This window comes from Podarcis gaigeae (assembly GCF_964106915.1).
Source record: "Podarcis gaigeae genome assembly, chromosome: 13".
Lineage (NCBI taxonomy): Eukaryota > Metazoa > Chordata > Lepidosauria > Squamata > Lacertidae > Podarcis > Podarcis gaigeae.
The window spans coordinates 2,728,162-2,755,439 of record NC_139689.1 but is presented as its reverse complement, the minus strand read 5'-3'; the positions used below and the strand labels follow the sequence as shown (position 1 = coordinate 2,755,439).

The following is a 27,278-nucleotide window of genomic DNA, read 5'->3' as shown; positions in this document are numbered from 1 at the left end:
TGAGAAAAAAATGTGGGAGAGGTTGCTTATCTGTAAGCCGATAAGAGGTTTCAAATGCAGGGACTACAACTCCCATCAGGCGCCAACCAGCCGCAGCCCAAAATGGCGGCCCTGGCTGGGGGCTGATGGGAGCTGTAGGCCAAAATGGCCCCGCTGGCTGGGGGGTGATGGGAGCTGTAGGCCAAAATGGCTGCTCTGCCCAGGGGCTGATGGGAGCTGTAGGCCAAAATGGCCCCGCTGGCTGGGGGGTGATGGGAGCTGTAGGCCAAAATGGCTGCTCTGCCCAGGGGCTGATGGGAGCTGTAGGCCAAAATGGCCCCGCTGGCTGGGGGGTGATGGGAGCTGTAGGCCAAAATGGCCCCGCTGGCTGGGGGGTGATGGGAGCTGTAGGCCAAAATGGCCCCGCTGGCTGGGGGGTGATGGGAGCTGTAGGCCAAAATGGCTGCTCTGCCCAGGGGCTGATGGGAGCTGTAGGCCAAAATGGCCCCGCTGGCTGGGGGGTGATGGGAGCTATAGGCCAAAATGGCCGTGCTGGCTACGGGCTGATGGGAACTGTAGTCCAAAATGGCCGCCCTGGCTGGGGGCTGATGGGAGCTGTAGGCCAAAATGGCCCCGCTGGCTGGGGGCTGATGGGAGCTGTAGGCCAAAATGGCCCCGCTGGCTGGGGGGTGATGGGAGCTGTAGGCCAAAATGGCTGCTCTGCCCAGGGGCTGATGGGAGCTGTAGGCCAAAATGGCCCCGCTGGCTGGGGGGTGATGGGAGCTATAGGCCAAAATGGCCGTGCTGGCTACGGGCTGATGGGAACTGTAGTCCAAAATGGCCGCCCTGGCTGGGGGCTGATGGGAGCTGTAGGCCAAAATGGCCCCGCTGGCTGGGGGCTGATGGGAGCTGTAGGCCAAAATGGCCGCCCTGGCTGGGGGCTGATGGGACCTGTAGGCCAAAATGGCCCCGCTGCCTGGGGGCTGAATGGAGCTGTAGGCCAAAATGGCCCCGCTGGCCAGGGGCTGATGGGAGCTGTAGGCCAAAATGGCTGCTCTGCCCAGGGGCTGATGGGAGTTGTAGGCCCAAATGGCCCCGCTGGCTGGGGGCTGATGGGAACTGTAGTCCAGAACATCTGAGGGCATGAGGGGAGGCTGGATGAGGGCAGGGGAGGCACTCACATCCTGGTTTGACATGTCCCAATATGGCCTCTCCCCGAACGACATGACTTCCCACATGACGATCCCGTAGCTCCAGACGTCACTGGCGGAGGTGAACTTGCGGAAGGCGATGGCTTCCGGGGCCGTCCACCGGATCGGGATCTTCCCGCCCTGAGGAGAGAGATCAGGAGGATTGACCAATGGAAGAAGAGGAGCGCGGCAGAGGCTTCTGACACACAGACACCCCAGGCGCTGGCCCTCATCTCGTCTCCCAGGATGCCTGGGTTCCTCGTGAGATGCAGAGCTTAAGTGGTGAACCAGGACCTGAGAGAGACCCAGGTTCGAATCTCCGCTCAGCCCTGTATCTCACTGTGCTGGACCAAAGCCGTTCCGTGTTCAAGGTGTAACTACTATTACGCAAAGACCTTAAGAACTTCACCTACAAGGCTACCTGATCCCACATGCGCCCCTTTGACTGCTGAGATCTGGGGAACCAGCCCTGCTAAAGGTGCCACATGAGAACTCATCTACGTCTGTAAGAACTCAATCTTTGGAACTCCCTGCCTATTGACATTGGGCAGGTACCCTCGCTGTATTGTTTCTACGCCTGCCAAAGGAATTCTCATTTAGGCAGCCCTAGGGACGCGGGTGGCGCTGTGGGTTAAACCACAGAGCCTAGGGCTTGCCGATCAGAAGGTTGGCAGTTCGAATCCCCGCAACGGGGTGAGCTCCCGTTGCTCGGTCCCTGCTCCTGCCAACCTAGCGGTTCGAAAGCACGTCAAAGTGCAAGTAGATAAATAGGTACCGTTCCGGCAGGAAGGTAAACAGCGTTTCCGCGCGCTGCTCTGGTTCGCCACAAGCAGCTTAGTCATGCTGGCCACATGACCCGGAAGCTGGACGTCGGCTCCCTCGGCCAATAAAGCGAGATGAGCCCCGCAACCCCAGAGTCGTCCGCGACTGGACCTAATGGTCAGGGGTCCCTTTACCTTTACCCTTTTACCCAGAAGTTCAGAAAGTCTGTGTTTAAATTTGCTTTGCCCTGTTCTACTGCGGTGTTAACTTTCTGCGTTTTTCTTTTTTTAAAAAAAAGTTTCCATTTTTGCATTTTACAATATTTCAACGACAAAAATTAAATCTAAACAAATTCAACCTACTTTTTCTTCAACTCCACCCCCCTGGCAGTTCCTTATTTTATAGCATAGTCTTGCCGCGTAACCAATTCAAACCTATTTACCAATTTAACCTTTTTACTCCCTGTAAGTTATTTCCCCCTGCTTGTGTTTATGTCAACTCTGCTAACATTTAATTTCTGCATGTTTTAAATGATGGTTTGTACATCTTTTAGCGATAGTTTTGTCCTTTTTTGGTAAACCGCTTTGAGGTTTCCTTCTGCAATCAAGCGAAACAAATTTTACGAAACAAATAAAGAACAGAACAGAACAGAACAGAACAGAGTAGAATAGAATAGTATTGAGAGCGGGAAAAACACAAAACCAATTTTCCGTACCAGCGAACTGGTGTAGGTGGGGTCGGACGAATTCTCTTCGAGAAAGCGAGACAGGCCGAAATCGGAGACTTTGCAGACCAAGTTGCTGTTGACCAGGATGTTGCGGGCGGCTAAATCCCGGTGGACGTAGCTCATGTCACAGAGGTAGCGCATGCCGGACGCAATCCCCCGCAACATCCCCACCAGCTGGATGGGGGTGAACTGCCCGTCGTTCAGCTGCGGAAAAGCAAGGCAGGGAAGGCGCCTTAGGAACAGTTACAGGCAGCCTTTCTCAGCTGTGGAGCGTTGTTGGACTACAATGCCCATCATCCCTAGCGAGCGCGGCCAGTGGATGATGGGAGTTGTAGTCCCGACATCTGGGGACCCCTCCAGATTGAGAAAGGAGGGGAGCCAGCCCGCCCAGTGGAAACTTAACCCTTCGTCGTCGACTCAAGGCCCTCCCCAGATGTTTTCGACCGCCCACCCGCCAAAACATCAAGCTGCGTGTGAAGCAAAAATAATTATATATATTATATATGCTTTCCTTGTCTACGTGTGTTCATTTATGCTTCCCATGTCTGCATGTGTTTTGTAAAAGATATTATCAGTTGCTCGGAGTCGATGCAGCCAAAAGAAGTGACAAATTGGGGAATTCGGGTGAAAAAGCCTCCATTGAGATAATAATAATAATAATAATAATAATAATAATAATAATTATTATTATTATTATTATTATTATTTATTATTATTTATACCCCGCTCATCTGGCTGGGCCTTCCCAGCCACTCTGGGCGGCCTCCAACAAAATATTAAAATACCGTAATGCATCAAACATTAAAAGCTTCCCAGAACAGGGCTGGGACGCGGGTGGCGCTGTGGGTTAAGCCACAGAGCCTAGGACTTGCCGATCAGAAGGTCGGTGGTTCAAATCCCCGCGACGGGGTGAGCTCCCATTCCTCGGTCCCAGCTCCTGCCAACCTAGCAATTCGAAAGCACACCAATGCAAGTAGATAAATAGGTACCGCTCCGGCAGGAAGGTAAATGGCATTTCCGTGCGCTGCTCTGGTTCGCCAGAAGCGGCTTAGTCCTGCTGGCCACATGACCCAGAAGCTGTACACCAGCTCCCTCGGCCAATAAAGCGAGATGAGCGCCGCAACCCCAGAGTCGGCCACGACTGGACCTAATGGTCAGGGATCCCTTTACCTTTACCTTTAAACAGGGCTGCCTTCAGGTGTTAAGGCCGAGGGCCTTCTGGCGGTTCCCTCATTGCGAAACTTGAGGTTACAGGGAACCAGGCAGAGGGCCTTCTTGGTGGTGGCGCCCGCCCTGTGGAACGCCCTCCCTTCAGATGTGAAGGAAATAAGCAGCTATCCTACCTTTAAAAGACATCTGAAGGCAGTCCTTTTCAGGGAAGTTTATAATATTTGATGCTGTGCTGTTTTTAACATTTGATTGGGAGCCACCTAGAGTGGCTGGGGAAACTCAGCCAGACGGGCAGGGTATAAATAATAAATTATTATTATTAAGGTGAGGATGGGCAGAAGTCTCCCGAGCTTTTCTTATTACAAATAACGGGGGGACCCCTACCCCCTCTGGCCTGCCCCACCCCCAGCCCACTCTTGGCTCCTGCCTCCCTCCTTACCCGGAGGAAGGAGTCGAGGGCTCCGTTCTCCATGAACTCGGTGACGATCATAACGGGGACGCTGTTTGTTATGACCCCGTCCAGGCGGATGATGTTGGGGTGCTCAAACTGCCCCATGATGCTGGCCTCGCTGAGGAACTCCCGCCGCTGCTTCTCGGTGTAGCCGCCTTTCAGGGTCTTGATGGCCACGTAGATCTCCTTCTTCCCGGGCACTTTCAGGAGGCCGCGGCAAACCTCCCCAAACTCGCCTGCGGGAAGAGAGACTCAGGAGAGGGAGCAGGGAGGTCGGGATCCGCTGGGGCGGGGATCCCCTGCCCTTAGCTGTCAACTTACAGATTTGAAAATAAGGGACCAGCAGCCTCGAAAATAAGGGATCAGCAGCCAAAATAAAGGATTTTCCGAGCACAGGTATGTTCGACTTCTGAGCCCCTCCCAGGCAAAGGCAGAAAGCCCAGCCAGCAGCCAAACGAAGCCTCAAGCGGTGGTTCCCACAGCGCAGCAACCCGGCAAAGGGGATGCAGCAAGGAAAACCACCGTCGCCTCTCCGCTGGGAAGCGCTGAGCAAAGGCGAGTCCCCAGGCAAGGCGGCCGATTTGATTGGCACAAGGCATGCAAGCTCCACCCCCCAGTCGTTCTCAGACTCCTTATTGGGTGAGCAACGCAGCCAAGCAACACAGCTGGAGCCTCCAACCTCCCTGGCCGGCAAGTAGGGAGGGAGAGGAGCTGCTTCCTTTGAAACCCGGGAAATTTAAGGGACATCATCAAGAAGGGACAGCAGCGGGACACGGCGCTGGGGTAAGGGACTGTCCCGCCAAATAAGGGACACTTGACAACTATGCCCCCGCTGGGCTTTCGCAGGGAAGTGGGGAGGAAACCTGGCCTCGATGCAGGAGCCAGAGCCAGGCAAGTGAAGGTCAAAACTACTATCGCCTGTGACTTAGAATCATAGAAGGGTCGGGACACCCAAAGGTTATCCAGCCCAACCCGCTGCAACACAAGGTGTCGGCCCTTACCTGCGCCAATGACCTCCTCGATTTTGACGTACGAGACGTCGATCTCTTTGGCAAACTCGCGCACAGCCTCGTTTGGGTCTTCGTAGGTGAAAGGGTCGATGTAGACCTTGGTGCCTGGAGAGGGGAGGAACCAAAAACAAAATCATCATCATCATCATCATCATCATCATGTTTTATTTACATCCTGCCCTCCCCAGCCGATGCCGGGCTCAGATCAGCTAACAACAATAAAAGTAACACAGCATTCTAAAATCAATTCAAAATCAAATTGATGGCAACCATTGGGCTAGAGTTCTGTCAGGATTACCAAAGGAGGGGGTCAGACTGTGCCTTGGCCAAAGGCCTGGTGGAACAGCTCCGTCTTGCAGGCCCTGCGGAAAGATGTCAAGCCCCGCAGGGCCCTAGTCTCTTGGGACAGAGCGTTCCACCAGATCGGGGCCACAGCTGAAAAAGCCCTGCCTCTGGTTGAGGCCAGCCTAACCTCCCTGTGGCCCGGGACCTCCAAGATGTTTTTGTTTGAAAACCGTAAGGTCCTTCGTGGGACATACCAGGAGACGCGGTCCCGTAAGTACGAGGGTCCTAGGCCGTATAGGGCTTTTAAAAATACTCCTTTCGTAGGGTTGCCATATTTCCCAACCTCCACAGTCGTTGAACATTTTTTGGGGGGGAACAAACCCAAATTGTTGACCTTTTTAAAAGTGATTTTTAGATTTGGGAGTTGTTTCCACCGCTTTTCCCATCGCGTTGCCATCCATTCACCATTTTAACATCCAAAAACCAGGGCATGTCAGGAAATTTCGCTTTTGGAGTGGGCAATGAACTAACCCAAACATACCACCCCTTGCGGGCCTTTCTGCCTTAGCTCCTCCCACAACTCAGGCTCCTCCCACCGACATCACCATGGTGCCCGCCTCCGCTCACTCACCGTGTCCAATCAGGTACTGCCCAGGCTTGTCGGAGTATTCTTGCTCCCGTGACCTAGACGACCCCTGGCGGCTGCCAGAGGGAGGAAACAAGATGGCGTCATGGCCAACTCGGCGGCTCCGCCCACTATTCCTCCCTTTAGCTCCTCCCCCACATCCGCGTCAATCACTCTTTGAATTTCCTTTGTGCTCTGCCCCTCCAGCGCCTGACTGCAGCTCCCATCCTCCCCGCCCAGCACGGCCATTTTGGACTACATTTCCCATCAGCCCTCCAGCAGGCTCCTCCCACTGTCCATTTAGCCCCTCCCACAACCTCCGGTTAATCACATCCCCTCGGCCAGCTCTGGGACGCGGCACCTTACCGGAAGCAGACAATGGCCACAATGATCACGGCCAGGACCAGTAGCGCCCCCAACGCCGCTGTTCCCACAATGAGGGCCAGCTTCTCCGTGTTGCTTCCCGACTCTACGGGGGATTGGAAGAGCAGGGAGAGATTTATCGGGATTATGATGATTTATTGAGCACCCAGGGCGCGTTACATCATTAAAATGCAACATGAGAAACAATTTTGATACATTTTGACGTCATTTAATTCTTCTGTTTTTAAGCTCCTTATGATTTGACTTAAATTTGATTTGATTTAAAGCTCTGGTTCTCCCAGTAGTGATGTGTGGAAGTGAGAGCTGGACCATCAAGAAGGCTGATGGCCGAACAATGCATGCTTTTGAATTCTGGTGCTGGAGGAGACTCTTGAGAGTCCCATGGACTGCAAGAAGATCCAACCTCTCCATTCGGAAGGAAATCAGCCCTGAGGGCTCACTGGAAGGACAGATCCTGAAGCTGAGGCTCCAAGACTTTGGCCACCTCATGAGAAGAGAAGACTCCCTGGAAAAGACCCTGATGTTGGGAAAGATGGAGGGCACAAGGAGAAGGGGACAACAGAGGACGAGGTGGTGGGACAGTGTTCTCGAAGAGACCAACATGAGTTTGACCAAACTGCGGGAGGCAGTGGAAGACAGGAGGGCCTGGCGTGCTGTGGTCCAAGGGGTCACCAAGAGTCGGACACGACTAAACATTTTTTATGTTTTTTACTGTCTTTCCCTCTGTGAGATGCTCCCCCCCGGGGAGGCTCGCCTGACACCTTCACCAAACGCTTTTACATTATCACATATCTTTAGGCGCCTGGCGGAAACATTTCTCTAGAGCCAGGACTTTGGCTGAGGGAGCCACCTGGCCTTTTAAACTGGGCCTGGGGACATGACTGGTTTGCCTGCTGTTACGTAAGGCATTCTGGAGTACTGTTCCTGTTATGTACTGAGTTGAGTAGGATCCAAATCGCAGCAGTCTGATTGGTCCTAGAACAATAGGATTCAGAATGCAGCTGTCTGATTGGTCCTAGAACAATACGATTCAGAATGCAGTTGTCTGATTGGTCCTGGAACAATAGGATTCAGAATGCAGCTGTCTGATTGGTCCTAGAACAATGCAGCAATATGATTGGTCTGCAGGAGCCACCCAATCCTGCTCCAGGTGTAAGTGAATCCGCAACCTGATTGGCCTACAGGAGAATCCCAGAATTAGCCAATCACGTGGGGCCCATTGTGTAAATGATGTATATAAAGCAGACATTTCGGGGGAACTTCCATTCCTCCTCACCACTATGAGCGAATAAAGAGCATGGAATCCACTCTCGACTCTGAGTATATTTCAGTTCCCAAACCGCTCCAACCAGCCCGCAGCCATTTTGGACAGAAACTCTCACCAGCCCCTAGTCAAATATGCACCCCTCCCATGTGCTCGATTTATCCTTCCCCCCCTCCATGGTAAATATTTATTGGTTTAAAATACAGACGTAAATGATCATTTACAACGAAGGTGAATATAGAAAAATTCAATACAGAAGAAAAAACATCATGACGTAAGAATAAGAAGAAAGTTAAAAAGACAGAAAAGAAAAGAAAGAGAAGGCCAAGGATTGACTGATTTATCCTAATGGGAAAGAAACACAGGATAATATTAAGAACTCACCCATTCCCTGGGTCTGGAAGGCCTTCTCGGGCCCAAACGTCCCGTACCCGGCCTCCGAGCGGGCACGGACTTGAACCCCGTACATCGCCCCTCGCCGCAAGCCGCTCAGGGTCACCTGGTTATCCGACGTCTTCACAAACATGGTGCCCCCGCCGCTCTGCATGGGAGGGAAAGGGGTGGTGAAAGGGCGCCGGAAAACTGCTCCTTTTCCAACACCCTACTCCCCACCGCCGGGGGTTGGGCTGGATGGCCCCTGGAGGTCCCTTCCGACGTCTCTCACCCCTCTTCTGCTCACCTTCTCGTAATACTTGACTTCGTAGTCCAGGATGCTCCCGGTGGGAGGCTGGACGGGAGGCCAAGTCAAAGTGACGGCGCTGGAGCTGGCGGATGTTTGCTGGATTTCGGAGACGGGCTGAGGGACTGTGGGGAGAGAAAATAGGGGGCTGCATGAGCCACGGGCGATGAGGCAGCCCCTTGGAGGCTTCCTGCGGTCTCTCTCACACGTAGCACTGGAACCCAAACCTACAGCTCCCATCCGGCTTGGGTCCAGCAACAGAAGCCTTTGACACCATCGACCATGACATCCTTCTGGACCGTCTAGAAGGGCTGGGAGCTGGGGCCACTGTCATACGGTGGTTCCGCTCCTTCCTTCTGGGCCGTGTCCAGAACGTGGTGGTGGGGGATGAGTGTTCAGACCCCTGGGCTCTCACTTGTGGGGTGCCCCAGGGTTCTGTCCTCTCCCCCATGCTTTTTAATATCTACATGCAGCCGCTGGGAGAGATCATCAGGGGGTTTGGGCTGGGTGTCCATCAATATGCGGATGATACCCAGCTCTACCTCTCTTTCAAATCAGAACCAGTCAAGGCGGTGAAGGTCCTGTGTGAGTGTCTGGAGGCGGTTGGAGGATGGATGGCGGCTAATGGATTGGGGTTGAATCCTGACAAGACAGAAGTACAGGAGGCAGGCAGGTGTGGAGGACTCCCTAGTTCTGAAAGGGGTAACCACTGTCCATGGAGGCGCAGGTCAATTCTGTGTCCAGGGCGGCTGTCTGCCAGCTCCATCTGGGACGCAGGATGAGACCCTACCTGCCCGCGGACTGTCTCGCCAGAGTGGTGCATGGTCTGGTTATCTCCCGCTTGGACTACTGCCATGCGCTCTACATGGGGCTACCTTTGAAGGTGACCCGGAAACTGCAATTAATCCAGAATGCGGCAGCTAGACTGGGGACTGGGAGCGGCCCCCGAGACCACATAACACCTGTCCTGAAAGACCTACATTGGCTCCCAGTACGTTTCCAAACACAATTCAAAGTGTTGGTGCTGACCTTTAAAGTCCTAAACGGCTTCGGCCCAGTATACCTGAAGGAGCGTCTCCACCCCCATCGTTCTGCCCGGACACTGAGGTCCAGCTCTGAGGGCCTTCTGGTGGTTCCCTCCCTGCGAGAAGACAAGTCACAGGGAACCAGGCAGAGGGCCTTCTCGGTGGTGGCACCCGTCCTGTGGAATGCCCTCCCGTCAGATGTCAAGGAAATAAACAACTATCTGACTTTTGGACATCTGAAGGCAGCCCTGTTTGGGGAAGTTTTTAATGTATAATGTTTTATCGTGTTTTTAACATTCTGTTGGGAGCCGCCCAGAGTGGCTGGGAACTCCCAATTAGATGGGCGGGGTATTAATAATAATAATAATAATAATAATAATAATAATAATTTTTATTTATACCCCGCCCTCCCCAGCCAAGGCCAGGCTCAGGGCAGCTAACAAGCAATATACTAATAAAGTATTCCTGCACTGGTCCGGCTGCGGGAGCGACTGACCGTCCTTGTTGGTGGTCACGTTGATGGACTCCGAGGCCGGCGGGTTGTGGCTCATCTCGGAGACGCCGTTGACGGCCTGGATCCGGAAGAGGTAGTTGATGTAGGGCTGTAGCCCCTCCACGGTGACCGAGCGCTCCCACAGGCCCCTGGACCGGGGGGCGTAAGCCAGGCGGGAGCAGGGCCGGCACGGCTGCTTCTCGGGGCACTCGGAGCAGGTGATGTGGTAGGCCACGTCGTCGCGGCCGCCGTTCTCGAGGGGCTCGCTCCACTTCAGGACGGCCACCGAGCCGTTGATCTTGGCCTCGGGGCTGCGGGGCTTGGACGGGCCTTCTGTGGGGAGGGGAGGGAGAGAAAGAGGCAACGGTCAGGATGGGGGGACCCCGACCTACCCCAGGACAGCCTTACTCCAAACAAAGCAAACTTGAACCCTCTGCGTTGCAGGCGGGTTGGGCTAGATGACCCCTGGATGTCCCTTTCTGACAGTAAGAGCTGTTTGGCAGCAGAATGGACTCCCTTCCCTGAAGGTTTTCAAGCAGAGGTCAGGTGTCCATCTGCCTGGGGTGATCTAGCTGAGATTCCTGCATCGCAGGGGGTTCGTCTGAATGACCTTTGGGGATCCCATCCAACTCTTCTATCAACCTGCTGCCCTCCAGCTGCTTTCGCTTGTTTTATATTTTATTAAACTCGTTTTGTCTTTTCCCCCCTTTTCCCTTTCCCCCCCAAAAAGTAACTTTCAACAAAGAAGCAAAGCACATTAAAACCAACGTTTAAACCAAAAAGAAAGAGGAAAAACCCAGAATTTCAATCCCTCTTGTTTGGTTTTCATTTTTAAAGCCTGAGAGACAGCAAAACGATAAGTTATACGTAAAAGGAACTCCTAAAACCATTTGAAAGATGAGAAACAGCAATAAACTACAGACAAAACATCTAGTGCCATTCTACATCGCTGCTTTTAGCAGGCGCCAAAAAGAGTTCCACACCAAAATATCAATTTCTTCCAGATGCAGGACAGGCAGTCGGCCGCACCTGTAGCAGCTGCAGAACGAAGCGGTCGAGTGCGAGTATATGGCGCATGCCGAGAAATCCTATTTTTGAAAGGCAGGATAAAGACATCCTGCTCACAGATCACTAAAAGTCCAGTTGGAAAAGGAACCTCTGCCTGGCACCTAAAGATGGTGCCAGGGCATCATTCCCGGGGAGAGCACTGCAAAAGCAGGGGGCCACCACCAAAAAGGCCCCGTCCTCGTGCTGCCACCCTCCAGATCTCCCATGGGGGGAGCACACAAAGATCACAGTATCTAGGTTGATTCACGTAGGGGGAGCCAGTCCGTGAGGTGCTGGGGGTCCCGAGTCACCGAAAGCTCCATAGGTCAAATACTAGCCCCCTGAACCGGAACCCGGGTCCCGCCGACCCACTCTCCCCCGCCACCGCCTTTGACATCACTTACTAGCGCACGGCTTCGTCACAGGGTCCTTCTCCGTCCGGTAGAATCCATTGCGGCAGGGGCATGCGCTGGATCCCGGGGCGTTCGATTGGCTGAAGGCCGGGCAGCTCTGGCAAAAGCCCTCGCCCTGAGAGGGCTTGAACATCCCCGCTGGGCAGGCTGTGGGGCGAGAGGGAGAGACAGAGGACATGAGAAGGATCCTTGCTGGTTGGATAGCCGCTGTGATCCGGGATTCTTCCGCTGCGATCCCCGTATTGCTGCAGCGGGTTGGGCTGGATGACCTCTGGGGGGCCCTGTCAACCCTAGAATTCTATAACCTTAAGAGGGTGGCAGTAGGATCGCTTTCATTGGAAGCTTTTAAACAGAGGTCGGACGGCTGTCTTTCAGGGATTCTTTAGCTACGATGCCTACATTGCATGGGGTTGGGCTGGATGATCTCTGGGGGTCCCTTTCAACCCTCTATAACCATTGGAGGTTTTTAAAAGGAAGTGGCTGTCCGTCAGGGATTCTTGCTTTGCTGCAGGGGGTGAGATCAGGGGTCAGCAAACTTTTTCAGCAGGGGGCCGGTCCACTGTCCCTGAGACCTTGTGGGGGGGCGGACTATATTTTTTGGGGGGGTGGGGGGAATGAACGATTTCCTATGTCCCAGAAATAACCCAGAGATGCATTTCAAATAAAAGGTCAAATTCTACTCATGTAAAAACACGCTGATTGCTGGGCCATCCGCGGGCCGGATTGAGAAGGAGATTGGGCCGGATCCGGCCCCCGGCCCTTAGGTTGCCTACGCATGGGTTAGATCAGGCACCCCCAAAACTCAACCCTCCAGATGTTCTTGGGACTACAACTCCCATCATCCCTAGCTAACAGGACCAGTCATCAGGGATGATGGGAATTGTAGTCCCAAAACATCTGGAGGGCCGAGTTTGGGGATTCCTGGGTTAGATGGCCCCATAGAGACAGATAAAAGGAAGTCGTTTTTTCATAACAGTGCACAGCTAAACTTTGGAACTCCCTGCTACAGGAGGCAGGGGTCGCCAACGAATTGGACGGCTTTCAAAGAGGATTGGGCGAATACGGGGAGGGCTGTGGATACACCGAGGAACTATACCAGAAAGATATGGATGTCTCGTACACCCCAGGTAGTGGGGTTGCTGACCTTGAGCCAGACATCCTGAAGTCAAATGGGCCTTAGAAAGCACTGCAAATAACAAGGCCAGTGGAAGTGATGGTATTCCAGCTGAACTATTCAAAATTTTAAAAGATGGTGCTGTTAAGGTGCTACACTCAATATGCCAGCAAGTTTGGAAAACTCAGCAGTGGCCAGAGGATTGGAGAAGATCAGTCTACATCCCAATTCCAAAGAAGGGCAGTGCCAAACAATGCTCCAGCTATCGCACAATTGCACTCATTTCACACGCTAGCAAGGTTATGCTTAAAATTCTGCAAGGAAGGCTCAAGCAGTATGTGGACCGAGAACTCCCAGAAGTGCAAGCTGGATTTAGAAGAGGCAGAGGAACCAGAGACCAAATTGCAAACATGTGCTGGATTATGGAGAAAGCTAGAGAGTTCCAGAAAGACATCTACTTCTGCTTCATTGACTATGCAAAAAGCCTTTGACTGTGTCGACCACAGCAAACTATGGCAAGTTCTTAAACTGGGCCTCGGCCCAGTAGACCTGAAGGAGCGTCTCCACCCCCATCGTTCAGCCCGGACACTGAGGTCCAGCTCCGAGGGCCTTCTGGCGGTTCCCTCCCTGCAAGAAGCGAAGTTACAGGGAACCAGGCAGAGGGCCTTCTTGGTGGTGGCGCCCGCCCTGTGGAACGCCTTCCCATCAGATGTCAAAACGATAAATAACTACCTGACATTCAGAAGACATCTTAAGGCAGCCCTGTTCAGGGAAGTTTTTAATCTGTGATATTTTAGTGTATTTTTGGTTTCTATGGAAGCCGCCCAGAGTGGCTGGGGAAACCCAGCCAGATGGGCGGGGTACAAATAATAAATTATTATTATTATTATTAAAGAACATGTCTATTCTGAAGGAAATCAGCCCTGAGTGCTCCCTGGAAGGACAGATCCTGAAGCTGAGGCTCCAAGACTTTGGCCACCTCCTGAGAAGAGAAGACTCCCTGGAAAAGACCCAAAGCCCAAAGAGATTCCCCACGGGAAATGATTGATTAACGGTGGAGGAAATTTAAGGACTATTTGGATAAATATTGTAATGTAAAAAATTAGAAATTACTTGAAAGAAACAATTAGGCCTAGGATTAAGCTAAGTTACAATTAAATAAATGGGATTTAGAGTGTTAAGAAAAGCGAATAAGATGGACTATAATTGGAAATTGTTTGAGTTTAATAATGATATTGAAAAGCTGTTACTTTTAATTACAAGGAAACTCAGAAGGGAGGGATTTGAGGAAGTCAGCCAAGATGTTTAAAAGGTTGGATTTGTGAAGAATTAAGTTTGTTGCTATTGTTTATCTGTTTATTGTTCCCTTTCTCTCTCTCTCTCTCTCTTTTTCTGTTTTTGTGTATCATTCTGCTTTGTGGTTTGTGTTATCATTGTGGAAAATCTATTTTTTTTAAAAGGAAATGATTGATTAATGAAACGGAATAAACAAGCAAGTTAAAAGCTGCTAAAGGCATCTGCCCGGAACGGACACTAGCTAAACCCAGAAAAGTGTATTTTGAACAGCAGGAATGTTATTGACTCCTCGCTAAACAAATGTAGAGTATACCCCTTGCTATCCCTGGAAGATGGGAGACCTTCGCCCTCCCCCCCCCCCCCGCAGAAGAAAAAACGAAATTTCACAATGAAGGGAGAAGTAAACAATGGCTGAAACAGTCCCAGCAGCTTTCTTGTCGCTGCCCCCTAAGTCCGCCCCACTCCCAGAGGCCTTGTTGAGGACTCTCTCCCTCCCACCCACCCCACTCCAGCCGCCTGCCGGAGTTGGTTACCCTTGACCCCACAGATATTTGGCATTCCTGGGGGCTTTCAAGCCCCCCCGTCCAGCCGCCCGGGAGTTCAAAGACCCGTCCTTCATGACCCAGAGGAGAGAGAGAACGACGGCGAGAGTTAAAGCAACTGCAAGGCTGGGGGTAGGAGAGGGGGGTCCCTCGAAGCAGCGGTGGGCTTCCTGGGAGAGCAAGGGGGCTGGCGAAGGGGTCTTTGGGGAAAGACCCCTTTTCCCAAACCCCTTTGCTGCATTCGAACTGCACCAGGGACCGCAGAGGAAAGGGTCAAAAATAAAACTGCAAAGCCATTGCAAAAATCTTTGGCACATGTTTTCCTGCACCGTTCGGGTCGCCTCACCCGAAAAAGGATGCGGAAAGAGTTGGGGAAGTTTTGGATAAGGGCCGTGGAAACGATCGAGGGGCCGGGGCGACACCAGGTTGCAGCGTTTGGGGGCTTTTGGGTTCAGAGAAAAGGGGAGGGGGGAGGCAGCATGGCGGAAGTTTGCAAAACGGGGAATGGAAGGGGCTAGAGAAAGTTTTTTCCTCCGACGCTCACAATGTTAGAAGTCCTGGGTATCTGAGGAAGCTGAATGTTGGGAGATTCAGGACTGTGGAACTCCCTGCCACAGTAAGCAGGAGTGGCCACCGACTTGGAAGGCCTTAAAAGAGGTTTAGGCAAATTCACGGAGGAGGAGAGGGCTATTGATGGCTACCTGTCAATACACCACATTTTTTGCTCTATAAGATTCACTTTTTCCCTCCTAAAAAGTAAGGGGAAATGTGTGTGCGTCTTACAGAGCGAATGCAGGCTGAGCAGCTATCCCAGAAGCCAGAACAGCAAGAGGGATTGCTGCTTTCGCTGCGTAGCGATCCCTCTTGCTGTTCTGGCTTCTGAGATTCAGAATTTTTTCTTTCTTGTTTTCCTCCTCCAAAAACTAGGTGCATCTTATGGTCTGGTGCATCTTATAGAGCGAAAAATACGGCACTGCAACTTCTACAGTCGGAGAAAGCAATGCGTCCGAATGACAGTTGCCGGAAACCACTGGAAGGGAGAGTGCCGGTCTTGTGTTCGAATCCTGCTTGTGGACTTTCCACTGAGACATCCATTCAGCCACTGGGATCTCCTTCTGTTCTGGGAACCGTAGCTCCAATAGTGGGAAAACTACAGTTCCCAGAATGCTTTCGGGAGAAGTCTTGTGCTTTCAAAGCATCGTGCAGCAGGAAACCTTAGGGCCTCAAAGGACAGAGTGTGTGAGAAGCTGTGATGATGATGATGATGATAATTTTATTATGTATACCCTGCCCATCTGGCTGCGTTGCCAGACAAAAAACTCAGAGAGGAGGGAATCTGTCTGAGTCCCTGAAAGCGAGCACAGCGATCGCGGCGACCAGACACACATCCCTCTCTGACAGAGACGTTGCTCCCTCCCTGACAACTGTTTACGTTTCCTGGTGCCTGATCCGCCGCCCTGGTTTCTACGAAGCGAGGAATGCTGGAATGCGGTCTCTCTTCCTCACGAGAAGGCGCAGGGCATGGGGGCCTCTTCCACATGCAAAAGCTTCGGTGGCCCCTTTTGGCACCTTGCCCGCAGATCTGGTCTCTTCTTCTTCTTCTCAAAAAGGATATTGTAGCTTAAGAAGACAACGAGAGCGCTGCTGGGAAATCCCCAAGAAACTGGGATGTGGAAAAATCGCTGCCTCTGGGTGGGGAGGCAAAGCAAAACCATCTCTGGCTACTAGCCACCGATAGCCCTCGCCTCCTCCATGCATTTGCCCAATCTTCTTTTAAAGCCATCCCTGTTTCCTGTGGCAGGGAGTTCCACAGTTTAACTCCGATCAGTGAAGAATTTTCTTTTATCTTCCCTGAATCTCCCAGCATTCAGCTTCCACAAGTTATGGTGTCGTGAGACAGAAGGAAAACTTTCCTCCAGCCACTTTCACTATGTTCTTTCGTAAACTTCCATCAAGCCGCCTTTTCCAAGCACAATTCAAAGTGTTGGTGCTGACCTTGAAAGCCCTAAATGGTCTCAAAGGCCCAGGATACCTGAAGGAGCGTCTCCACCCCCATTGTTTTGCCTGGACACTGAGGTCCAGCTCCGAGGGCCTTCTGGCGGTTCCCTCATTGCGAGGTTACAGGTAACCAGGCAGAGGGCCTTCTTGGTGGTGGCGCCCGCCCTGTGGAACTCCCTCCCACCAGATGTCAAAGAGAACAACTACCAGACTTTTAGAAGACATCTGAAGGCAGCCCTCTTTAGGGAAGCTTTTAATGTTTAACAGACCACTGTGTTTTAATACATTGTTGGAAGCCACCCAGAGTGGCTGGGGAGACCCAGCCAGATGGGCGGGGTATAAATAATAAATTATTATTATATAATTATTATTCCTTGCCTTTTCTCCAAACTAAAAGTACCCAAACACTGTATTGAGTCGCTCCATATCCTCTTGATCACGTGGGCTGCGCTTTTCTGAATTTTTTCCAACTCTACTATATCCTTTTTGAGGCGAGGGAGTCAGAACTGCGCACAAATGTTCCCAATGCGGCCGTGCCACAGATTTGTACCTCACTTCCAAAGAGGTCGAGACAGCGTACTTTGTTCTCCCTCTGCTCTCCACTTGATCCTCACAACAGCCCTGTGAGGCTGGAGGATGGATGGCACCTAATGGATTGAGGTTGAATCCTGACAAGACAGAAGTGCTGTTTCTGGGGGACAGGAGGCGGGCAGGTGTGGAGGACTCCCTGGTCCTGAATGGGGTGACTGTGCCCCTGAAGGACCAGGTGCGCAGCCTGGGAGTCATTTTGGACTCACCGCTGTCCCCGGAGGCGCAGGTCAGTTCTGTGTCCAGGGCAGCTGTCTCCCAGCTCCATCTGGGACGCAGGACGAGACCCTCCCTGCCCGCGGACTGTCTCACCAGAGTGGCGCATGCTCTGGTTATCTCCCGCTTGGACTACTGCCATGCGCTCTACGTGGGGCTACCTTTGAAGGTGACCCGGAAACTGCAATTAATCCAGAATGCGGCAGCTAGACTGGGGACTGGGAGCGGCCCCCGAGACCACATAACACCTGTCCTGAGAGATCTGCATTGGCTCCCAGTACGTTTCCGAGCACAATTCAAAGTGTTGGTGCTGACCTTGAAAGCCCTAAACGGCCTCAAAGGCCCAGGGTACCTGAAGGAGCATCTCCACCCCCATCGTTCTGCCCGGACACTGAGGTCCAGCTCTGAGGGCCTTCTGGCAGTTCCCTCCCTGCGAGAAGTGAGGTTACAGGGAACCAGGCAGAGGGCCTTCTCGGTGGTGGCTCCCGCCCTGTGGAATGCCCTCCCACCAGATGTCAAATAGATAAACAACTACCTGACATTTAGAAGACATCTGAAGGCAGCCCTGTTTAGGGAAGTTTTTAATGAGGGACAATTTAATGTATTTTTAATCTTTGTTGGAAGCCGCCCAGAGTGGCTGGGGAAGCCCAGCCAGATGGGTGGGGTACAAATAATAAATTATTATTATTATGTGAGGTAGGTCAAGCCAAGAGGCCCTGACTGACCCCTCAAGATCCCCTCTTTCACAGCTGAGCGAGGATTCGCACCCCACAGGCCAGTCGCTGCCTGCTGGTCTACCCTTCAGGGTTGTTGTTGTTGTGAGGGCAGAACCACTACCTGAGAACTTCTTGGATGAAAGGCAGGAGTGAAATGCAGTTCATAACTAGTGACGGGAGATTTATAGTGTGGCGCTGACAACACCAAGGTTGCAGGTTCGAGCCCCGTATGGGACAGCTGCATATTCCTGTGTTCCAGTGGGTTGGGCTAGATAACCGTCGGGGTCCCTCCCAAGTCTACAATTCTATGACTCATGGCCTGGAGGGAGACAAGTATTCTCCCTCGGTCTCACAATAGTCTTTTTCATCCATTTGAAGTCAACAGTCAGCAGATTTAGGTCAGACCCCTCTCCCACCCCCCAAAAAAACCCCTAAAGGCTTGAGGGAAGTCCTTGGTTATAGAATCAATAATTAACTTCACAAAGTTGTCTGCCAGAAGATCCCATGATGGCAAGTCCTGGATGGGAGCCAGGGTGCGTCCTATAATGTTTTCGTAAGTGTCAGAAGCCACACAGAGCGGCTGGGGCAACACAGCAAGACGGGCAGGGCATAAATAAAATAAATAAAATCATCATCATCTTCAAACAGCGTCAGCACCGAGCTCAGAGTCTCGGCTACCCCTTTGCACCTTTTCGGCTTCTCATTTACTCGCCTCCTTTATTTATTTATTGCCGAAATCTGCAGGCGAAGGGCAGTACAGTGGTACCTCGGTTTAAGAACAGTCCGGTTTAAGAACGATTTGGTTTACAAACCCCGCAAACCCGGAAATAGTGTCTTGGTTTGAGAACTCTACCTCAGTCTAAGAACGGAATCTGAATGGTGGAAGGGCACCAGCGGCGGGAGGCCTCATTAGGGAAAGCACGCCTTGGTTTAAGAACGGTTTTGGTTTAAGAACGGACTTCTGGAACTGATTAAGTTCGTAAACCAAGGTACCACTGTATACAGATTGCATAAACAACATTTCCCCTCCTGGAAAAAAGAACTGCTCTTTAGTGCTCAATCGGAACAAACAGGAGTCTGGGTTTCCCCAGATTGCCATTTGTTCAGATCTATCCCTTGGAAAGCGGGGGTCAAGGGGAAAACTCATTGGACCCATGCGTAGAAAGTGTGGGTCAAGCGTGAAACTGTCAGGACTTGTGCTTTCTAGGCAAAGCACATGCACAAGTGTGGAGGAGCCCTGTAGATAGATATAGATAGATAGATAGATAGATAGATAGATAGATAGATATAGTAGAGGGCCTTTTCGGTGGTGGCACCCGCCCTGTGGAACGCCCTCCCACCAGATGTCAAAGAGAACAACAACTACCAGACTTTTAGAAGACATCTGAAGGCAGCCCTCTTTAGGGAAGCTTTTAATGTTTGATGCATTAGGGTATTTTAATATTTTTTTGGAAGCTGCCCAGAGTGGCTGGGGAAGCCCAGCCAGATGCGCGGGGTATAAATAATAAATAAAATATTATTATTATTATTATTATTATTATTATTATTATTATTATTAATGATAGACGTATATAAGTGAGATCGATGATTGCAGTCACCTGTGTATGACAGCTGTGTACATTTCACCATTTTTTATGTGCTGTAAGCCACCCAGAGTGGCTGGGGAAACCCAGCCAGATGGGTGGGGTATAAATAAAATTATTATTATTATTATTATTATTATTATTATTATTATTATTATTATTATCATCATCATCATCATCATTATCAACAACAACGAAACACAGCCCTGCCTCAGCTTACATTACCCTTCGGATTGCAAAAGTGGCAAACCCAGAAGAATTGGGTTTCGCCGCTCGTGCATGCGCAGAAGCGACACCTCCAATTGTGGGAACCTTGGGATCCAGCTGGAGCTCCGAAACACATCCCATCCACAACCGGAGGTAAAGGTAAAGGGTAAAGGGACCCCTGACCATTAGGTCCAGTCGTGGCCGACTCTGGGGTTGCAGCGCTCATCTCGCTTTACTGGCCGAGGGAGCCGGCGTACAGCTTCCGGGTCATGTGGCCAGCAGGACTAAGCTGCTTCTGGTGAACCAGAGCAGCGCATGGAAACGCCGTTTACCTTCCCGCCGGAGCGGTACCTATTTATCTACTTGCACTGGTGTGCTTTCGAACTGCTAGGTTGGCAGGAGCAGGGACCGAGCAACAGGAGCTCACGGGATTCGAACCACCGACCTTCTGATCGGCAAGTCCTAGGCTCTGTGGTTTAACCCACAGCGCCACCCGCGTGCCCAACCGGAGGTAGCACTGTAATAATAATAACGATGCTCGTCTGCGGGGCGTCCTCACCTCGGCACTTGGTGTTCTCCTCGGACGGCTCGTGTCCGGCCGCGCAGGTGCAGTCGGTGACGGTCTGTTCGGCCCACTCCCCGTCCTCGCGGCAGTACATGCTGAGCGGCCGGGCGCTGACCTTGACGGCGTTGGGCACGCACCGGCCGGCCACGGGCATGACCAGCTCGCGCGGCACCGTCTCCTGGAAGAGGGTGAAGTTGACGGTGACGGCCGGGCATTTCTTGTAGAAGAGTCGGACAGAGAGGAGGGCCATGCAAGCGCCCTGGTCCTGGAAGGCCAGGTAGAAGCCGGCCTTGGAGAGCGGTCCGATCTTGAGGGTCTTGACGTTGACCTTTCCGGAAGCCTCCATGCCCGCTCGCTTGCGCGTCAGGTGCTCGGCCGCCACCGTGTCCACCTTGACGTAGGGGTTCTCCATCCAGGGCGGGAAGGACTCGGTGGCCAGGTCGCGGTCGGCCTCGTAGAAGAAGACGTTGAAGGTCTCCTTGCAGGAGCGCGTGACCTGCGGGATGGAGAAGCACTCCACCACCGTGAAGCGCAGCTCGGCGTAGACGTGCGTGGCCCCCGAGCGAGGGACGAAGGTGGTGCGCAGCCAGTTGTTCTGGTTCGGGGAGCGGACGCCGCACACCTCGAAGGTGCGGACGCTGTTCTGCTCCTCGTCCAGGCCGCTCAGCTCCTCCCACTGCCACAAAGAGAGAGAGAGAGAGAGAGGACATTTGAAAAGTGTGTCGGGTGTTCAGAGCAACCCAAGCCGGTGGCCTTCTTGATGTTTTGGGCCACAATGGCTCCCATTAGCCCCGTCAGCACAGCCATTTTGGGGAAAAGTTCCCGTCAGCCACTGTCAGCATAGTCATTTTGGAAAACAGTTCCCATCAGCCCCTGCCAGTACGGCCATTTGGGAAAAAGGTTCCCATCAGCCCCTGCCAGTATGGCCATTTTGGAAAAAAGGGTTCCCATCAGCCCCTGTCAGCATGGCCATTTTGGGAAGAAGTTCCTGTCAGCCCCAGTCAGCACGGCCATTTTGGAAAAGAGTTCCCATCAGCCCCTGTCAGCACGGCCATTTTGGAAAAGAGTTCCCATCAGCCCCTGTCAGCACGGCCATTTTGGAAAAGAGTTCCCATCAGCCCCTGTCAGCACGGCCATTTTGGAAAAAAGTTCCCATCAGCCCGTCAGCACGGCCATTTTGGAAAAGAGTTCCCATCAGCCCCTGTCAGCATGGCCATTTTGGAAAAGAGTTCCCATCAGCCCCTGTCAGCACGGCCATTTTGGAAAAGAGTTCCCATCAGCCCCTGTCAGCACGGCCATTTTGGAAAAAAGTTCCCATCAGCCCGTCAGCACGGCCATTTTGGAAAAGAGTTCCCATCAGCCCCTGTCAGCATGGCCATTTTGGAAAAAAGTTCCCATCAGCCCCTGTCAGCACGGCCATTTTGGAAAAGAGTTCCCATCAGCCCCTGTCAGCACGGCCATTTTGGAAAAAAGTTCCCATCAGCCCGTCAGCACGGCCATTTTGGAAAAGAGTTCCCATCAGCCCCTGTCAGCAAGGCCATTGGGGCCACACTTCCCTTCAGCCCCTGTCAGCATGGCCATTGGGGCCACACTTCCCATCAGCCCCTGTCAGCACGGCCATTTTGGAAAAGAGTTTTCATCAGCCCCTGTCAGCATGGCCATTGGGGCCACACTTCCCATCAGCCCCTGTCACCACAGCCATTGAGGCCACACTTCCCATCAGCCCCTGTCACCACAGCCATTGAGGCCACACTTCCCATCAGCCCCTGTTAGCAAGGCCATTTGGGGCCACACTTCCCATCAGCCCCTGTTAGCACGGCCATTGGGGCCACACTTCCCATCAGCCCCTGTCAGCATGGCCATTGGGGCCACACTTCCCATCAGCCCCTGGCAGCACGGCCATTGGGGCCACACTTCCCATCAGCCCCCGTCAGCACGGCCATTTATGGCCACACTTCCCATCAGCCCCTGTCAGCATGGCCATTGGGGCCACACTTCCCATCAGCCCCCGTCAGCAAGGCCATTTATGGCCACACTTCCCATCAGCCCCTGTCAGCACGGCCATTTTGGAAAAGAGTTTTCATCAGCCCCTGTCAGCATGGCCATTGGGGCCACACTTCCCATCAGCCCCTGTCACCACGGCCATTGAGGCCACACTTCCCATCAGCCCCTGTCAGCACGGCCATTGGGGCCACACTTCCCATCAGCCCCTGTTAGCAAGGCCATTTGGGGCCGCACTTCCCATCAACCCCTGTCAGCATGGCCATTGGGGCCACACTTCCCATCAGCCCCTGGCAGCACGGCCATTGGGGCCACACTTCCCATCAGCCCCCGTCAGCAAGGCCATTTATGGCAACACTTCCCATCAGCCCCTGTCAGCAGGGCCATTGGGGCCACACTTCCCATCAGCCCCTGTCAGCACAGCTGTATGATGCAAAGGGCCATGGGAGTTGTAGTGCAAACCTACTGGAGGGCGCCATGTTGGGGAATGTCTTCTCAGGGTGCCAAAAAACTCCCTTTTTCTTTTCGTTTCCTGGGCTGCTCAGAGTTAACTCCCAGACGGATCTAAATCTGGGGCGTTATTTCTTTTGTTCTGAGATATGAGCTGCTGTTTTTAATAATCTGGCTTCGTCTTTAACCTGTGTTTTTAACCATTCAGTGATCTGAAAGCCTAATGAACACACCCTGCAATAATCCAATTTGGAGGGCTTTAAAAGAGGATTTTATGTTCAGCTTCGTTGGCTGACAAGTCCTGTTTGCGGGCTTCCTATAACAGGCATCTGTTTGGCCAGTATGATGCTGGACCAAATGGGTCCCACTTTGCCCTGACCAAGATCTTTTAAACCCCCCCCAAAAAACAAATTATTAGTAGTATTTCAGGGGGTTGGTCTAGATGACCCGTTGGCCCCCTTCCAAACCTACAGCTCTTTTGTTCTATTATTTCCTCGCCTTCCCCAAACACACAGATCTCCAGGCGACGCACGAGATGCCAATAAAAAGAATTGCATGCAACAGTTTATAGAGAAGGGGAGTTTTTAAAAACGGGACGGAGAAGCATTCGTTCAGCTGGAAAAGCTTGCTGGAATTAATAAAAAAAAATTCCAATTGTTTCCAGAAGGAGCAAATAGCAGGCGCCGGCCAGATTCCCGCCAGGAATGCTCATCCACCCAGTGAGAGACATGCTGAAAGCCCTGCTCTGAGTTACAAAGGGGATTTTGAGATCTGGAAGGGCTGCAGTTGCTCAGTACCAGAGGGAAACACACTCTGTATACTCCCAGAGGTGCTCCTGTTTAACCCACTTCCGATTCCGTCCCAAATGCACTCTGTATACACCCAGAGGCACTCCTGTTTACCCCGCTTCCCATTCCAGTCCCAATCGCACTCTGTATAGACCCAGAGGCACTCCTGTTTAACCCGCTTCTGATTCCGGTCCCAAACGCACTCTGCATACACCCAGAGGCACTCCTGCTTACCCCGCTTCCGATTCTGGTCCCAAACGCACTCTGCATACACCCAGAGGAACTCCTGCCTACCCCGTTTCTGACTCCAGCCCCAAACGCACTCTGTATACACCCAGAGGCACTCCTGCTTACCCTGCTTCCAATTCAGGTCCCAAACGCACTCTGTATACCCCCAGAGGCACTCCTGTTTCCCCCACTTCCTATTCCGGTCCCAAACGCACTCTGTATACACCCAGAGGCACTCCTGTTCACCCCGCTTCTGATTCCGGTCCCAAACGCACTCTGTATATACTCAGAGGCACTCCTGCTTAACCCGCTTCCAACTCCAGTCCCAAACGCACTCTGTATACACTCAGAGGCACTCCTGTTTAACCCACTTCCCATCCTGGTCCCAAACGCACTCTGTATACACTCAGAGGCACTCCTGTTTAGCCCACTTCCAATTCCAGTCCCAAACGCACTCTGTATACCCCCAGAGGCACTCCTGTTTAACCCGCTTCCCATCCCGGTCCCAAATGCACTCTGTATACACTCAGAGGCACTCCTGTTTAGCCCACTTCCACTTCCGGTCCCAAACGCACTCTGTATACCCCCAGAGGCACTCCTGTTTAACCCGCTTCCCATCCCGGTCCCAGACGCACTCTGTATACCCCCAGAGGCACTCCTGTTTAGCCCGCTTCCAATTCTGGTCCCGAACCTGCTGCTGCACACCACAAACGACGAGAATTACCGGTAACGGCCTCTGGGTTTCCCAACCTGCTTTCCCCCCACTCCCTTTACAATACCTGGAAAGTTTATAATAAAAAACTTTCGGTCTCAGGGTTTCTTGCACGGCAGGCGCTTCGGCTACGATTATTTCTATTATTTCTTCCCACCCACCTAGCAGACCTGGGACCCTCACACCTTCAAGCGACTCTTTGATTATCTAATTTTTGATTTTTGAATTTGATTGTTATCCATGTTTTCATACTGTATTTTATGCCGCTTTTATAATTAAGTGTTTAAAAGTGTTTTAAATTTGTTGTTAGCCGCCCTGAGCCCAGTTTTTGAAGCGGGAAGGGTGGGGTATAAATAAAATAAATTTATTATTATTATTATTATTATTATTATCCCACCCCCACCTTCCCGCTGCCTCACCTGTCCATCCGCAGGATACGTCATCCATCGAAGGTCAACCGTCTCCAACTTGGTGTTCATAAGACTCTCTGAAAGAGAGACAGGATTTCATTGACGTTGGAGTGAGACCGAGTTGAGAAACAAGACTATGAGCACATATTGATATAGGAATGTATTAGATACATACAATAACAAGAGTACATTCATTTGAAAAAAAAAGGAATATACAACGGGAAAGACAGGAAGTCTAGTGTGTTGGTGTGTATATGATTTTGGGGAGAAATTGTTTTCGTTTTTTCTCCTTTTTTGTTTCCTTTTCTTTCTAGGTATATACAATTTGTATAAAACTTTTGTACACATGTTGGACATTATAATAAGTCCTGTAATGTAATAAGACAACGTTTATCGATGTAAAATAAGAATGTTAACAAATAAATAAAATGCAAATTCAAAAAAGAAAGAAAGAGAGAGAGAGAGAGAGAAAGAGAGAAAGAAAGAAAGAAAGAAAGACAGCAAAGCTGAAAATTCTGACATTCTTTTATTTTATTTTTGCCAGAATTCAACTTGCACAGAACTTTGCGATGGAGAGAACCAGAAGGGGTTAATGATCTACGGAGGAATGCGGGAACTGCAGTCCCGGGGCCAAATGCCATTCCCCACCTGGCCCCCAGATGCCTCTCCTAGTAGCCAACACCCTTTACTGGCCCTGCTTTGCATAACACTTGAGTTTATTTGCTGTCAAATTGTTTTGCAAGCTTTCGAGTGCCGCAGAACTCTTCGTCGCCTCTTGATGAGGCGTTCTGTTTAACTGGAGAATATAATGAAAACAATGTTTAGATGGTATATCTGTCCTCTCCTCCATGTTTTTCAACATCTACATGCAGCCGCTGGGAGGGATCATCAGGAGGTTTGGGCTGGGTGTTCATCAATATCCGGATGATACCCAGCTCTACCTCTCTTTCAAATCAGAACAAGTGAAGGCAGTGAAGGTCCTGTGTGAGTGTCTGGATGCGGTTGGAGGATGGATGGCGGCTAATGGATTGAGGTTGAATCCTGACAAGACAGAAGTACTGTTTTGGGGGGACAGGAGGCGGGTGGGTGTGGGGGACTCCCTGGTCCTGAATGGGGCGACTGTGCCCCCGAAGGACCAGGTGCGCAGCCTGGGAGACATTTTGGACTCACAGCTGTCCATGGAGGCACAGGTCAGTTCTGTGTCCAGGGCAGCTGTCTACCAGCTCCATCTGGTACGCAGGATGAGACCCTCCCTGCCCGCGGACTGTCTCGCCAGAGTGGTGCATGCTCTGGTTATATCCCACTTGGACCACTGCCATGCGCTCTACATGGGGCTCCCTTTGAAGGTGACCCGGAAACTACAGTTAATCCAGAATGCGGCAGCCAGACTGGGGAATGGGAGCGGCCGCCGAGACCATATAACACCGGTCTTGAAAGACCTACACTGGCTCCCAGGACGTTTCCGAGCACAATTCAAAGTGTTGGTGCTGACCTTGAAAGCCCTAAACGGCCTCAAAGGCCCAGTAGACCTGAAGGAGCGTCTCCACCCCCATCGTTCTGCCCAGACACTGAGGTCCAGCTCCGAGGACCTTCTGGTGGTTCCCTCATTGTGAGAAGCAAGGTTACAGGGAACCAGGCAGAGGGCCTTCTCGGTGGTGGCTCCCGCCCTGTGGAACGCCCTCCCACCAGATGTCAAAGGGAACAACAACTACCAGACTTTTAGAAGACATCTGAAGGCAGCCCTCTTTAGGGAAGCTTTTAATGTTTGATGCATTACTGTATTTTAATGTTTTGTTGGAAGCTGCCCAGAGTGGGCGGGGTATAAATAATAATTTTTTATTATTATTATTATTATTATTATTATTATTATTATTATTATTATTATTATATGACACCTGTGAAATTAGCTAAAATGTATAAGACAAATAGCAAATGTTGGAAATGTAAAGAAAAACAAGGAACATCTTATCATATGTGGTGGGAATGTAAAAAAGTAAAGGACGTCTGGGGAATGATATATAATGAGATGAAAAAGATGTTGAAATATTCATTTTTTAAAAAACCAGAAGCTTTTTTATTTGGTCAGAATATTAATAGGCAAGATGGTAAATTGTTTTTATATGCAACAACAGCGGCAAGAGTATTGTTCGCCCAGAAATGGAAGCAAGAAGAAATTCCGATGAAAGACGAAATTAATGGACTATGCAGAATTGGGCAAAATGAGAGGAAGAAATCAAAACCTGCGGGACCAGAGATTCACAGAAGAAGTATACGAATTATACGCTAGTAGGACTACAATAAGTTTTGTAAGGAGAAACTTACGAAATGTTACAAACTGAAAAAGAACAGATATATTAGTC

The 27,278-nt window shown here is 51.4% G+C and overlaps 2 protein-coding genes across 2 annotated transcripts in view; one reads left to right on the top strand and one right to left on the bottom strand.

Moving 5' to 3' along the window:
* The window catches only part of EPHB4 (EPH receptor B4), a 52,258-nt gene that overhangs the window by 3,727 nt on the left and 21,253 nt on the right, over nucleotides 1–27,278 (bottom strand). Inside the window, exons 3-14 of the mRNA XM_083706604.1 lie at nucleotides 24,928–24,995; nucleotides 20,324–21,005; nucleotides 11,496–11,651; nucleotides 10,048–10,377; nucleotides 8,527–8,651; nucleotides 8,232–8,388; nucleotides 6,566–6,668; nucleotides 6,206–6,276; nucleotides 5,281–5,394; nucleotides 4,268–4,515; nucleotides 2,647–2,862; nucleotides 1,161–1,310 (exon numbers count right to left, since the gene is read on the bottom strand). Of these exons, the coding sequence (XP_083562730.1) occupies nucleotides 1,161–1,310; nucleotides 2,647–2,862; nucleotides 4,268–4,515; nucleotides 5,281–5,394; nucleotides 6,206–6,276; nucleotides 6,566–6,668; nucleotides 8,232–8,388; nucleotides 8,527–8,651; nucleotides 10,048–10,377; nucleotides 11,496–11,651; nucleotides 20,324–21,005; nucleotides 24,928–24,995 (2,420 nt within the window). The remainder of the gene's footprint in view (nucleotides 1–1,160; nucleotides 1,311–2,646; nucleotides 2,863–4,267; nucleotides 4,516–5,280; nucleotides 5,395–6,205; nucleotides 6,277–6,565; nucleotides 6,669–8,231; nucleotides 8,389–8,526; nucleotides 8,652–10,047; nucleotides 10,378–11,495; nucleotides 11,652–20,323; nucleotides 21,006–24,927; nucleotides 24,996–27,278) is intronic.
* On the top strand, nucleotides 22,589–24,526 carry LOC310830719 (uncharacterized protein; the record flags this gene model as incomplete). The annotated part of the gene is made up of 3 exons (XM_083710548.1): nucleotides 22,589–22,681; nucleotides 23,445–23,609; nucleotides 23,669–24,526. 3 exons carry the CDS (start codon nucleotides 22,589–22,591, stop codon nucleotides 24,524–24,526), a joined length of 1,116 nt encoding a protein of 371 aa, XP_083566674.1.